This window comes from Notechis scutatus, chromosome 5 (assembly GCF_049901735.1).
Source record: "Notechis scutatus isolate UNSWTSFEM ecotype Mainland chromosome 5, rNotScu1.2, whole genome shotgun sequence".
NCBI lineage: Eukaryota > Metazoa > Chordata > Lepidosauria > Squamata > Elapidae > Notechis > Notechis scutatus.
Window position 1 is genome coordinate 20,673,129 of NC_142013.1, and position 13,449 is coordinate 20,686,577.

The 13,449-nt window shown below is 45.6% G+C and overlaps 1 protein-coding gene across 1 annotated transcript in view; it reads left to right on the forward strand.

Moving 5' to 3' along the window:
* The first annotated feature begins 2,317 nt into the window (after positions 1-2,317).
* FGF9 (fibroblast growth factor 9) overlaps positions 2,318-13,449 on the forward strand; it is a 41,446-nt gene continuing 30,314 nt past the window's right edge. Inside the window, exon 1 of the mRNA XM_026674992.2 lies at positions 2,318-3,725. Within this exon, the coding sequence (XP_026530777.1) occupies positions 3,449-3,725 (277 nt within the window). The 5' untranslated portion in view covers positions 2,318-3,448. The remainder of the gene's footprint in view (positions 3,726-13,449) is intronic.

A 13,449-nucleotide genomic window follows, 5' to 3' on the forward strand; every position in this document is an offset into this window, starting at 1 on the left:
TTAGATGGATAAGACATGTTGCATTAGACTACTGCATGTTATCCCAGTTTTAAGAGGATGTACATTTATATACATAGTTGTGTAGGGCAATGGCGATTTTATTAGGTATTTGCCGAGGAACTGAAATACTAAATATACAGGCAATGCCTCTCATCTTTCATATGTTTCAAGTTAGTTTCAAGCAGAGGTTGTATTCAGCAGGTTCTGACCAGTTCTGGAGAACCAGTAGCAGAAATTTTGAGTAGTTTGGAGAACTGGCAAGTACCACCTCTGACTGGCCCCGCCCTCATCTATTCTCTTATCTCCTGAGTCCCAGCTGATCTGCTGGGTCTTCTTTTGTTGCCCTGCACAGGAGAACAGAGCTGGAAAGCAGGTTAGTGGGGTGAGGATGGAATGGGATTTTGCAGTAACCTTCCCCTGCCACGCCCACCAAACAATGACCACAGAACTGGTAGGAAAATTTTTTGAATCCCACCACTGGTTTCAAAGCAACTTAAAAAATGTCTGACATCCATCTTGCCATGCCATTAGAGGTGGGTGTTGTTATGCTTAGAGGACAACTCCATGCTGGCTGCAAACTAGAGTCCAAACTAGAGCAAAGCCCGATTCTTACTTCACATGGTTGAAAAGTGTACCCTGACACAGAAAAGCAAACCCCTGGCTGAACTTTGATGATAGGGACACTTTACCACCTGAGGGAGGGTGTTCTTCTTCACAACCGAACCCCACATCGGAACATTTCCAGGAGGGTCACAAAGAAAAAAGCTTCAAACCAGAGGTGGTATTCAACAGGTTCTGACCAGTTCTGGAGAACTGGTAGTGGAAATTTTGAGTAGTTCGGAGAACCGGCAAACACCACCCCTGACTGGAGATTTTACAATATCCATGCCCACCAACCTACGCCCACAGAACCGGTAGTAAAAAAAATTGAATCCCACCACTGCTCCAAGCGTGTCCCTTCTATCGGCCTTTTGCTCAAACCGTTTGGTTGCATTCAAGCAGCCGTTAAAAAAAACAAAAAAACACACCTCAGGTTCCAGAGTCCACGTGGGAAACGGCATCCCAGCCTCCGGGAGGGGTTTCCTAATCAGCTTTGCGCCCCGTCAAATTTTATTTTTTTTAAAAAAAAGCGCAAGCGCGTGGCGACTTATCAAGGCCCGCCTCAGCTCGCGCCGGTTCGGCTGGGCAACGAGGCTTTCCGGCTTTCCTCCCGCGTGGGCTCCTCAGCAGCCTGCTGTATTGCTGCAGAAGCGATGGGCGCCCGCGTGAATTCGGAGCTGCTGGCGTGGGAATGGTTGATAAAGATGCTAGGGGGAAAAAAATTGACCTGAAGCAGAGGGTTTAGGCAGAAGAACTCCAGTGACGCTCAAAAGGAGGACAAATCCACCTCAGGTGCCCTCAGAAAAACGCTACCTCCGCATTCGGGGGAGAGTCTTAGGAGGAGGCGTCCCTAAGTTTTGCAGCCTGATCACTCCAGATCCCCCCCCCATCTTCTGGTGGTTGGACTTCCGAGTAGCCAAAAAAGCCCCCGAGCCTCATTAGAGGTATTTTGGTGGGGGGGGGGAGGCCCCAAAGGACCGTTCCGTGCGCGAATTCTGGAGGCGCCTGGAAGTTGCTTCCCAGGGAAGTTTGTGAACGCGGACTTGCCGCTTGAAAAGAAAAGGGGAAGGGGGGGGGGGAAGCGCGTGCGTTTTGCAGAGCGCGCGTTTCTCCCACCATAAAACTTTGTACCAAGTAAAAAGCGTTTGGTTTAAAAAATAATAATATGCCACTTAGCCTCCTGGAAAAACTGGAGCCGGGCTGAATGCAGAACATCAAGCTTTGATTTGGGGCGGGAGGGCCCGGCTCTCCCTTTTACATACTCCGTTGCTGTCCAGCCAGTGTATGGGAATTGGATAGTCAGGAAGCAATTGTGAGCTGTGATACAGGACATACTCGGCGAATTCAGTGACCAAAAGCAAAATATATAAATAAATAAATCCCAATCAGATTTACTTTGATCTAAGGCCGCGCTGCTCTTTCTCCCTCCCTCCCTCCCTCTTCTGTCAGCTCCTGACTCAATTGCGGCTTCAAAGTTCCTGGTCCGCATCGTTTTCTGCCCTACTGCATACCCACGGATCCAGGAGTGTCGCAGACCAGTAAAAAAAGAAGAATTTTGTGTGTGTGTGTGTGTGCGTGTCGGTCCTGGTGAGAGAGCGCGGCGATTCAATTGCCTGGATCAGGCTGGGTGTGGGGGGTAGCTTCTATTGCAGCAGGTAATGTTGAGCGCTAGGACCTGGGAGAGCCCCCTCCGCCGCCCGCAAGCTGGACTACCTTAAACCCAGCCCAATGCCTCTTCCTGCGCCACTTTTCCCTGCGTGCTTGGATGGGAGAGCCACAGACGAGAGCCGCAGCAGCTCGGGGCTGGAGTACAACATCGCCCGGCCAGCTCTGCCGAAGCTACACCTGTTCCGAGGCAACTCGAGGAAAAGATCACCGCCGCCTCTCCCCACCCCACCCCGCACTTTGGACGGGAGCTGCCTTCCCTCTTGCCTGGGTGGTTCGAGGCTGGAACGTCGGCCGGGCTGAACCGAGGAGCATCCGCGTAGGATTCTGGATAATAGATCTGGACGTCAAAAAAGTTTTTTAAAAATATTATTATTTTCAGAAATCCCGTTCTCCTTTCGGGGGGAGGATTTACCTCGGCCAGCAAATGTGAATGTCCCCCCCTTTATTCTTCTCCCCCCCTTTCCCCTCCTTTTTAGGATTCATGCTGATAGATGCAGCCTGGTATAGACTAAAAAGAGCGCATGTCTTTGGGGAAGCAGAACCCATAAAAAAAATGCCTGGCGTCGGGCCGGGAATCTGAGATGCCATATATCGATAATGTATGTCCCCGCTACCCTCTGTAACGCCTAAGGCGCCGAAGTTGCTATGGTCATTCCGCTCCTCAACCCAATGGAGAAACTACGGATTTTTATTCTTTTTTACGGCTGAATGGGCAGAAGACCTCACCGCCTTGCTAAGAGCCCCGGGAGCGTAGACCTCGTCCGCTGCTTCTAGAGCCACAACCCGAGGGGGGCCGAGAGCTATGTCCCGGTGCGGAGCGAGCGCGCTGCTTTTTTCAGACTGAGGTGGCGATTTGACCTTGAACCCTGAGGCCAGCCAAAACTGCGGGCTACTTTTATTCTGGTGTCATTTTTTTTTTTTTTTTAGTTTGGAATCCGTGCGATTATTGATGGATTAAAACAGAAATCTTTTTTTTTCCCCCTACCCACCTTCCTTCAACGTAACTGCAAGTGGAAGGGGAAAGAACGGAGTGGAAACACGCTCTTTTTTTAAAAAAAAAAATATTAAAGGGGGAAAAAAAATCTTAGGTTGGGCACCAGCGATTACAATTTGCTGCCAAAAAAAAAAAAAAAAAAAGCGCTTACCTTCCCCCCTCCTCCTCCTCCCCTCCCCGCTCCTGATGGCTCCTTTAGCTGAAGTTGGGAACTATCTCGGGGTCCAAGACGCGGGCCCCTTTGGGAACGTGCCCGTGTTGCCGGCGGACAGCCCGGTTTTGTTAAGCGACCACCTGGGGCAGTCCGAAGCAGGTGGACTCCCTCGGGGGCCTGCAGTAACGGACCTGGATCACTTAAAAGGCATCCTGAGGCGGAGGCAGCTCTATTGCAGGACTGGATTTCACTTAGAGATTTTCCCCAATGGTACGATCCAAGGAACCAGGCAAGACCACAGCAGATTTGGTAGGTATGGGCGCTTAACCCCCTGGTGGCCGCGGGAGGGCTGTGGCAGAAGTCATCCTGACCCTTTTCCTGCGCAAGGTGGGTGAGTGGGTGGTGGGGGCGGGCGGGGAGGAAAAGGAGTGGGCGGCTGTTGGTGGATGGCATTGTGGTGAAGCCTGAAGAATTTGCAGACCTCCAGCAAGTGTCCAAGTAAGGGGGTGGGGGGGAACCCAACAACGAGCAGTATGGCGTGGTAAAAATCACAGATGCGGCCCGGCGATCGCTCTCCCGGCGCTTGCTCGATGAGTAAATGCAAGCCTTAATAACGAGAGGGAAAGGTCCTCTCCGCAGAGGTGCAGCCAGTGAATCAGTTTCCAGTCAGGGCCAGGAGCCCACTGCCTGTTTAGCCCGGGCGTCTCTTTAACTCCTAAGTAAGCTTCAAGCAGATGTGCAGAGAATTGGGCTCTTCACTTTCGTAATTCTGTAACGTGTTTTCACGATCTGCTCTGCCTACCCCCTTTTTTCCCTATCTGCTTCCATCCACCTGCCTAAACTGCAGCAGAACGTTTCGAAGAGACGTTTTTGGCCGTCTCGTCTCCGCACTAGCTCTTCGCTGCTGAAGGGACACCCCCACCTTTTTTTTTTAAAGAGAGAAGGGCTGTTCGAACCCAGCTAGCCCCGCTGCCTGTTGGTACCGGCATAATAAACCAAGACGTTTTGGTCCCGCAATAATTCTAGCACGATTCTGTTCTGGAAAGGAAAGGCAGGCTTGGCTTATCTTCGCGTTTCTGTTGCATGGATGGATGTCCGCATGCTTAGATATCCCCGTGTCAGATTAAAGACCCGCGCTGGCTAATAGCTGAACGCAGACTTCGCTTAAAGTTTTTTTTTTTTTTAAAGCCCTCTCTGAAGAAATCTCTGTGACTCAGCATAGACAGCCGGCGAACTTGTTCAGCCTTTCCCCAACTCGCCCGCACTCCAGAGATCCTGGAACCGCAAACGCCTTTGTCCCCCAAGTAGCATGATTTGGGAATGATGGGAGTTGTAGTTCCTATCTCTTGTGTGTGGGGCAGGATGCCATGCCGCGCGTTCAAAGGGACCGTCCGCGCGTTTTGATTTTATATCGCTGGGGTTTAAGTCTGGTTTAATTGTGCGGACTGAACTTTGGAAAAGGGAGAGAATTGAAGCAGCCCCATTTCGGAGAGCCCGGGCTCCAAGGTGCTGTTGGAAGGACTTGACTTGCGGGGAAATCCACCTGACTGCACTTGGCCCAGATCACAAAAGATAAAAAAAAAAAAGTTCAGTGGTGGTTTCCCTCCCCTTTCTGCCGCCATGCTTTAAAGCCAGTTGTTACCCGAACAAAATCTCCCTTTCGTGTCTTTTACTGCTTTCGAGAGCCGTTTGGAAATGCCGCAGTTCTGTAACGAAAGGATGCCCTTCGAAGGGGAAACGTGTACCAGGTATTGTTATAACCCCCACCCCACCCCACCATCTCCTTTTATTCTTGCCTAAATTGGGTCTCCTTAGCTTTGAGGACACACGCCCGCTTTTCAACACGGTTTTCGAAGAGAATTGCGAAGCTACTAGGAACCAACCCCCTTTCCCTTAATTTTATTAAGGTCGTTGAAGTGTAGACGCGGGGGGCGCGCGTGACATTGAAAGGAATCTAAAAGAGGCGGTAGCAATTCCCCGAGGGAAGAAAGTTGGGCGACGAAGCAGGGATGGAGTTTGAGCCTGCTCCGTCTTCCCGCACGCCCCTTTCGCTCCGAAATGGCTTTGCGTGGCCCTTAGATGCAGCTGTTGAGATCTGGTGCAGGGCGTGTGTGAGCGTGGCTGTATGGATATTTATATTTCGGGTGCGAAAGTCGGGAGCGGCTGTGTGCTAAAAGGCGAGGTCTGCAAGCCGGGTTTGACGCTCAGCACCAAGCCCGCAGGCTCAGCCGGCAGCAGGTGTACGGTGGCCGGGCTGAAGCCGCCGCCGCCGCCGCTGCTCCCTCGCGCATTTGCGCGGCGGCAACAGCAGCAGCTCGAAGACAATGCCGCGGGGTCCTAAACTCCGCCAATTCCCCCCTCTCTCCACTCGCTTGAGGTGGCCCTGAATTGAATAGGCTCCTTTACAGCTCTTTGAAAAAAAAAAATATCTAAGGGGCACTGGCTATGCCAGCGATTCAGAGCAATGCATCATTTGCAGTTAAATTCAAGGTCCTTCCTTTGATTTAAATGGCTATCCATCTTACCTGTTACAACTGGGGGCTCTTAAAGTGTTGATTTTGAAGGGTGGAAGTCTACAAAAAGTTAAGTAGTAGTCCGATGGGAAGCATCGATGGAAAAAATCCCAGGAGTGCAGATCAGATGGCTAAGAAGACAGTGGCAAATCACTTCTGCGTTGTTATCAGGGGAAACACTATGGGCTGTCCATGTGGAGTTGACTTTGACTCAAGGAAAATTCAATTAGGGGACTGTTTATTACACAGAATGGGGAAATTATGCCAGCTAATATTGTTTTATAAATCAGAAACTTTTTTTTTTGCTTCTTTAAATGTAACAAAAATTCAGCTGTTTTCTTCACTTGAAAAGAATAGCTTTTGGAGTGGTACACAAGAAAATCTAGAAGATTAGGTAAAGCTATAGGGCTGGATGTGGTGTATCTTTTCTAGCAGGATGTTTGCAGGGTTGTCCCCCCCAAAAAAAGGCAAGGGGCACCCACCACCATGAGATCCAACCCCTTCCTTACTTTTTAAATCAGGGGTCTTCAAACTTGACAGCTTTAAGACTTGTGGACTTCAACTCCCAGAATTCTTCCTCCAGTCATGTTAGCTCAGGAATTCTGGGAGTTGAAGTCCACAAATCTTAAACTTGCCAAGTTTGAAAGCCCTTGTTTTAAATGTTCATCACAAAGCACACTGAAAAAAAGATGGTGCTTAGATTGCAGTATGTACCTGTGATCACCACCTTGAATATTTTTAACATCCCGGCCCCCAACATCCTTGTTTTCTACTGGTGTTGGAATTCAGATCCAGTAACTTTGTGCTGAGTAATAGTGGTTGCTGAAGTTCAAAATGTGTAGAAAGTGCCAGTGTGACCAAATGTCTATTAGAAATAAGTAATAAATACAGGTTTTGCTTCATCACAGCAAATCATGCAGTGAAAATTATATGGCTGCAAACCCCATGACCACCCATTTAGGGCAGATGCCACTGAATTCAGTAGCTATTTACATATAACTTGTTGCTCCATCATTAACTGAATAAATCCAACTTCCTGGGTTGATAGGCCCTATTTTCAGCATGCATATTGTGTGAAGCAAACCCACAGGTGCTATTTCTGAAGCTGTGCAGCCTGCAAGCTGACTTTACAGTATGCCCAGCTGTTGCATAGGAATCCTCATTGTAGATGAACTAGATTAATAGAGCGATAAACATGAAAGAAAGAAAAGCTGCATGTACAATTCAGATTCCTGGAATGGCACCTGCAGAGCACAGTGATTCCAAAAGAATAAAAACCACCTGTGGTATACATTATATATTTTAGAGTGGGGGGAAACCTAGGACTGAGCCTCCCTGAATATCTCTGGCAAGACATCAAGCTTTATATATCTTGACTTCTTTTATATCTAATTTGATTTCTAGATTGTACAGAGACCAGGGCAGTCATGCAGTGATATAAAAGTTTTAGAATATAGTTTTTAAAAAGCTTGCCTTGTTATTAAGATCAGTAACAGGGAATTATTCAGTACCATACTTGGACCCACTCTTCTTAAATTAGCTATAGCTGACAGGAAATATCTATTCAAAACAGAAAAATACTGTTCTAGTAGGTTTGGGGACTGCAGTTAGTAGTGCAACTACAATATGCATAATAGCTTCTGAAAAACTCTTCCCCAGTGCATTCCAGGTGTGCAACTTCCAAATTTCCAGCGTATCTAGAAGGCGCTGGTTCTGGAAATATTGTTCTAGTTTCTCTGTCAATGATTGTATATAGTTTTCAGGTTATTTATCTATTTATTTAGGCTACCACCAGAAGTATACTGCAAAAATTCAGGCTATTAGTGGTTATTAGCCAAGAAGTATAGAAAACTCTGCCATCTTCTAGCAATTACATCGATTTTTGCATTTGATTTAAAGTCCATTGTACCTTCATGCCAAAGAATCTAACCTATAGATTTGCTGTGGTGTTTACACTCTCCTCACATTAGTAAATGTGTTCAGCGATGTAAAAAGCAAACAAGCCCTATGTGCCAGTTTTATTTTGCTGTAAAGTTTACACCAGAATAAATCTGTTTAAACTGTGGTAAAGGGTGTTGCTTTTTCAGCAACATTTTTAGTCTTCTGGTCTTGAAAACCCTGTAACGCGATTCTGGGTGACCAAGCCGGTTTTTTTTTTTTAAACCTGTCACTATACAAAGTATCTTGCAGTCTCACAAAATTTGGCAACCATGATCTCTAGAAGTGTGATGTAAAGGCGTGCCTATTGCGTTGGCCCTACTCTCTACTACTACACGCATCCCTCGTGGTTTTCTCTGACTGCCCCTCCCCTTTCCGCAGTTAGCTGCTGGCAAAAGGAGGATCGAGAGAGAGAGAGGAGAGAAAATTGACTAAACCGCAAAGTAACCCTCCACGGTTTAGTGTCCAATAAATCCAGCCCGAGTAATTAAAGGCCGCGGAACTGAGACAGAAATTTGGAGCCGCGCGCTCTATCCAGTGAGCTCTACGCAATAGCGGGCAGGGGAGAACCCGGCAGCTGCGTGACAGGACGGTTCGCGCCTCCCGGATAAGGTTGGCAGGGCCAATTCTGACGTAGGGAAACCGTGGTGCAAGGTTATATATGCCCCCAAGCGCCGTCCCGACTGGGAGCCGGGGCGGGGGCGCACATCTCCGTGAAGTGCGGAACGTCCTCTTGCGAGATCCTTTCAGCCGCCTGGCAAGACTGCAGTGCACCCACTTAAAACTAGGGAGCTGGGCCAACAGGAATCCGGAACGCCGCTAGGGGTGTGTGTGTGTGGGGGGGGCAAAGAAAGAAAATGCTAACTCTTGGAGCCCCCCACTGGTTGTCCGGAATTGTGCAGCGCAAAGATGGCTTCTCACAGCTGCAAACGGCTTTCAGGGTCAACCCGCTTTTTTTCTTCTTCTTTTTTTTTGCACTCCGCCCCGCGGGGACGTGAAATTCCAACAACTGCAGGTGTGCGATTCCTCTCCCCCGCCATTCATTGTCATCCCCACCCTCCAGTTGCACATAAATCGCTCGGAAAATGGAGAAGAGGGACCCGCAATAAGGCTTTTGGGGACAGCGCGCGGAGGGAGCTCTTCTCTCTTTTGCCCAGGCTGTCCGCTGCCCTCCCCGGTTTGAGGCCTTTGGAAGAGCAAGGTGGTGCCGAAGGCGGAGGAGAGAGAGGCAGGCACTCGAGCCTCTCCCGCGGAGGACTGACCTCGCCTCGCGGCCCGCTTTTATTTCCCTCGCTGCCTGCGGCTGCTAAACAGAGCTTGCTGCTTCAGGAGCTATTTTTGTCTTTCCTCGCCCTTTCTTTTCCTTCAACCGTGCAGCCGCAGAGCCAAAATTGAATTGCAGCCGCCAGGCTTGTTTTTAGTTTGTGCTCTCATGTAAACTGATCGTTAGGTGTATGTATCTTTATATCGGTTCCCCTTTTCTCCCTGCCCTAAATGGGCTTGTACAAAAAGGTGGTTTGAAATATCCAGGACTTGCCACTTCAGAAGATCACCTTGTTTTCTACTGTTCAGAAAGTAGGGTTAGAAAATGTAATCATAGCAAAAATGTTCAGGACTTTTGTGGGGGAATGCTCTATGCAGGGGTCCCCAAACTTGGCAACTGTAAGACTTGTGGACTTCAACTCCCAGAATTCCTGAGCTAACATGACTGGAGGAGGAATTCTGGGAGTTGAAGTCCACAAGTCTTAAAGCTGTCAAGTTTGAAGACCCCCTGCTGTATAGATAAAAGTTGTTCGACATTGGAACATCGAATTGGGAAGCTGCCCTTTTACACAACTGGAAAGATTAAATGGAGACTATGATACTCGTTTACCAGGGAAAGAGGGCACTGAGGAGCTCTGGGAAGATCTTGCATTGAACAAGGGATTACTAGGTGTAGGTGTATCCAACATTATGGTTCTGCAGTTGGTTTTGTACAGCATGCTTGGCTAAGGTAGAGTATGTGGTTTTGTATGGAAGCTTAATATGATGGGTGAACCAGGTTACGCTATAATATGGATTATTATTTGGGCAAAGTATCTTATGTGAGCTCTGGAGAAGGGTCTAATGGTGAAAAAGACAGAAGAAAAGAGGACTATCAACAGCAAAGTCAATAGACTTAGTTACTGTGATGATGAGTGCAATGTTGGAAAAGCTGAAGGACCAGGTTAGGAAGAGATCATCATGAAGAAAATATATCTGTAGTCACTAAATAACATCTTGGGGTTCCGTAATCAGTCAAATCTAATGTAACCTTAGGAAATGTATATAATTCAAATTTATATTTTAGTACATTGTGTAAATCCAACCTGTGGGGCAAGTTGAGCAATACAGAATGCTTGGGGCCATCTAGTCATTTATTCCATAGTTTATTGGAAGTCCAGATCTATCCATTAAACTATACTCCATATCTGAAGTGTTTAATCAAACATGCAAAGTCTGACTCTCCAAACAGGAATTTAGCAGCTGAGGATGCAATTTATTCAAAACAACAAAAGCAATAGAAAGGGATGAGAAATTATAGAAGTATCTATACCTACTCAAAAATTTTCAAGAATCTTGAGGGGGAAAAAGAAGCCTTTGAAATGGAATAGAACACTGGGAGGTGATGTAAGGATTTGGGGACGTGGTTTATCATTTCCTTCTTCAAAGATATTTTTTCAACATGGCCTAATTTCCCTGGAATTTTCAGTTGGTCCCTCACTCAAGCAAACTTTGAAACTTCCTGAACTGTTGGAATGCTATAGACATAATTTATCTTATTTATAACAAAACAATTGACTATATCTTCTGACATTCTGATTAGCAAGCTTTTGAAATGTTGGTTGGATGACTTGGCACTTAATTAAATAGCTAACTGTTAGGTTGTTCCATCTCCACCCCAGTCCCAGGAGTGTTTCATTGCTAGATTTGACAATGTGTTAGATCAGGGGTCCCCAAACGTGGTAACTTTAAGACTTGTGGACTTCAACTCCCAGAATTCAGAGCTGGCTGGACCTCTGTGTTAGATTATGCAGGACCTATTGGAAAAGTTTGACTTCTGACAGAATTTGGGAATGATATCTATGGATGTGGCCTTGTTGAGTGATGTAGATTTTCTACCCATGAACTGTCAGGGGATTGATTGGATAGGCATGCTAGCTGACAAGACTGATGTCTCCTGAGAAGAAATGCTGACCAGTGGCAGAATTCAGTTTTGTCAAGAATTGTGCTTTTCTGGTAGTACAGTATGTAAGTTAGTAGAGACTAACATAACCTTTGCTGATAAACCTGAAATATTAAATAAAAGTTGGCTGAATAGAATGAAATTTAGCAGAGGGAGAAATGTAAATTGATCTTAAGAAAAATAAATGAAATCTACATGTATAAGATAGTGTTCTGGCTTGGTAATGATACTGGTGAAATAGGAATAATAGCTTATTGAGAACTAAATGTTAAATCAGTATGATGTGGCTGCCAAAAGCACAAATGCAATTTTATGGTGCAGAACTATAGCTTCTAAATGACCCAAAACAATGTTCCAGTTTATTCTGCATTCTGCTTGCCATATTATAAAAAAGATTTAAACAACAGGGAAAATTGGGAGCCTAGGAATTAAGTTCTCTGAAGATAGGTGGAAGGAACGGGTATATGGGAGCAGCATATGGGAGCACTCTGTAGATACCTGAAAATATATTGTCTAGAAAAAGGTCTCCCATGTGTTAGGAACATGGAATGATGGTTTGAGGACAGCAGATTCCAATTGAATATTAGAAGTTCTTTTCCTTGTAATAAGAGCAGTTCAAAGGGGAGTGTGTGTGTGCATCTTCAAATTAGTGTTGACTCCTTGGCAACTGCAGTCACTGCAGTTTTCTTTCCAAGATTTTTTCAGAAGTGGTTTGCCATTGCATCTTTCCAGAGTTTAGACCAGGGGTGTCAAACTCATGGTGTCATCATGTGATGTATTGGGATTTCCCTACCCATCCCTTTGCTAAACTGGGCATGGGCATGGCCAGCACATGACACATCCGGCCCGAGGGCCAGGACTTTGACAGCCCTGGTTTAGAGTGTGTGACTGTCCCAAGGTCACCCAGTTTGCTTCATGCCAAGATGGGACTAGAACTCACCGTTTTTCAGTTTCTAGCCTGGTATCTTAACTTCTGCACCAAACTAGCTCTCAGTTCAAAAGTAAAACCAAGTAACTAGAGAAGTGGTAAGCTCGATTTACTAAATATATTCAGGTGAAGTTTGAGCAGTCATCTGTTGAGCAGGGTGTTTAGAAATTAATTTAATTTCTTGCTTTGAGTAAGTCATTGGAATCAGAGCTTCAAATAGCTGTTTTCATTCTGTTGTCTTTTCTATACATGAGTGGTAGGCTGTCTTTAGGCCCAATAGTCCTTTTGGCATTTTTGGATCTCTCAAATAGCTGGAATACAGCAATTGTTTATCTGTTACCCAAAATGGCTACTATAATGTCCTGGCTATTGACAACTTTTCCACTTACCTAAAGGAAGCTGTTGTGATTGCTTTGTCTTACCTATTTAAGTCCCTCAAATACTTTCTACTATTCAAGTTAACTTTTGTTTTTTTTTTCCCCCTGGACAAATGTGCACACATAACAAACAGCTGTGGGCTATGGCAAATTACCATTTTTAATTTTCCAAGTATTGGTAGTCCAACCATTCAATTAGTGACCCGTTCAAAATTATAACAGCACTGAAATGAGTGACTTATGACCAGTTCTCATACTTACGACCATTACAACATCCCCATAGTCACATGATTAAACTTCAGGCACTTGGTAACTGGCATGTAGTTATGAGAGTTGCACTTTCCTGGGATCATATGATCACCATTTGTAATCTTCCCAACTGGCTTCTGACAAGTAAAGTCAGTGGGGGAAGCCAGATTCACTTAACATCTGCATGATTCACTTAACAACTGGTGATTTGCCTAATTGGCAAAAAGGAAAAACTCAACTGTTTTTCTTAGCAACAGAAATTTGGAGTTCAGTTGTGATCATAAGTTGAGGATTACCTGTATATCTTGGAAAGACCCCAAGGAAGTGACATTTATAAGATTTTATGCTACATCATCACTGGTTTTGGCATCCATGACATTTAACAACAGACTATGTGTCAAACTGCAGAAGTAGGGTATTGCCTCCATATTACAAATTCTTTCCTAACCTCTCTCAATAAATGTATGAAACAGTAAACACTACCTACATATGTTGCCCTGAGTTTGTTGAAGGAAAAATGAGATGGAAATTAAATCACATGTCTTGATTCTTTGAGATTCCTGCAATATATAAGCCTTCCTGTCACATACACACCTGCCTGTTTTAATGTTGGGCATTTTTTTAAAAAATGAAACATTTGGCAGGTGTGTGGATTTTCCCTTTTCTATAGAGTTACAGATTCCTTAAATAAAAGATGCCTGTTAACTTTTATTATTTATGCTGTTCTGGAAGCAGAGCCAACACTTTGAAATTGGGAAAGCATTTGGCAAACATATTTCCCATTACCTTCAGGGAGTTTTCTTTACATTCTTCTTCAGGCAAA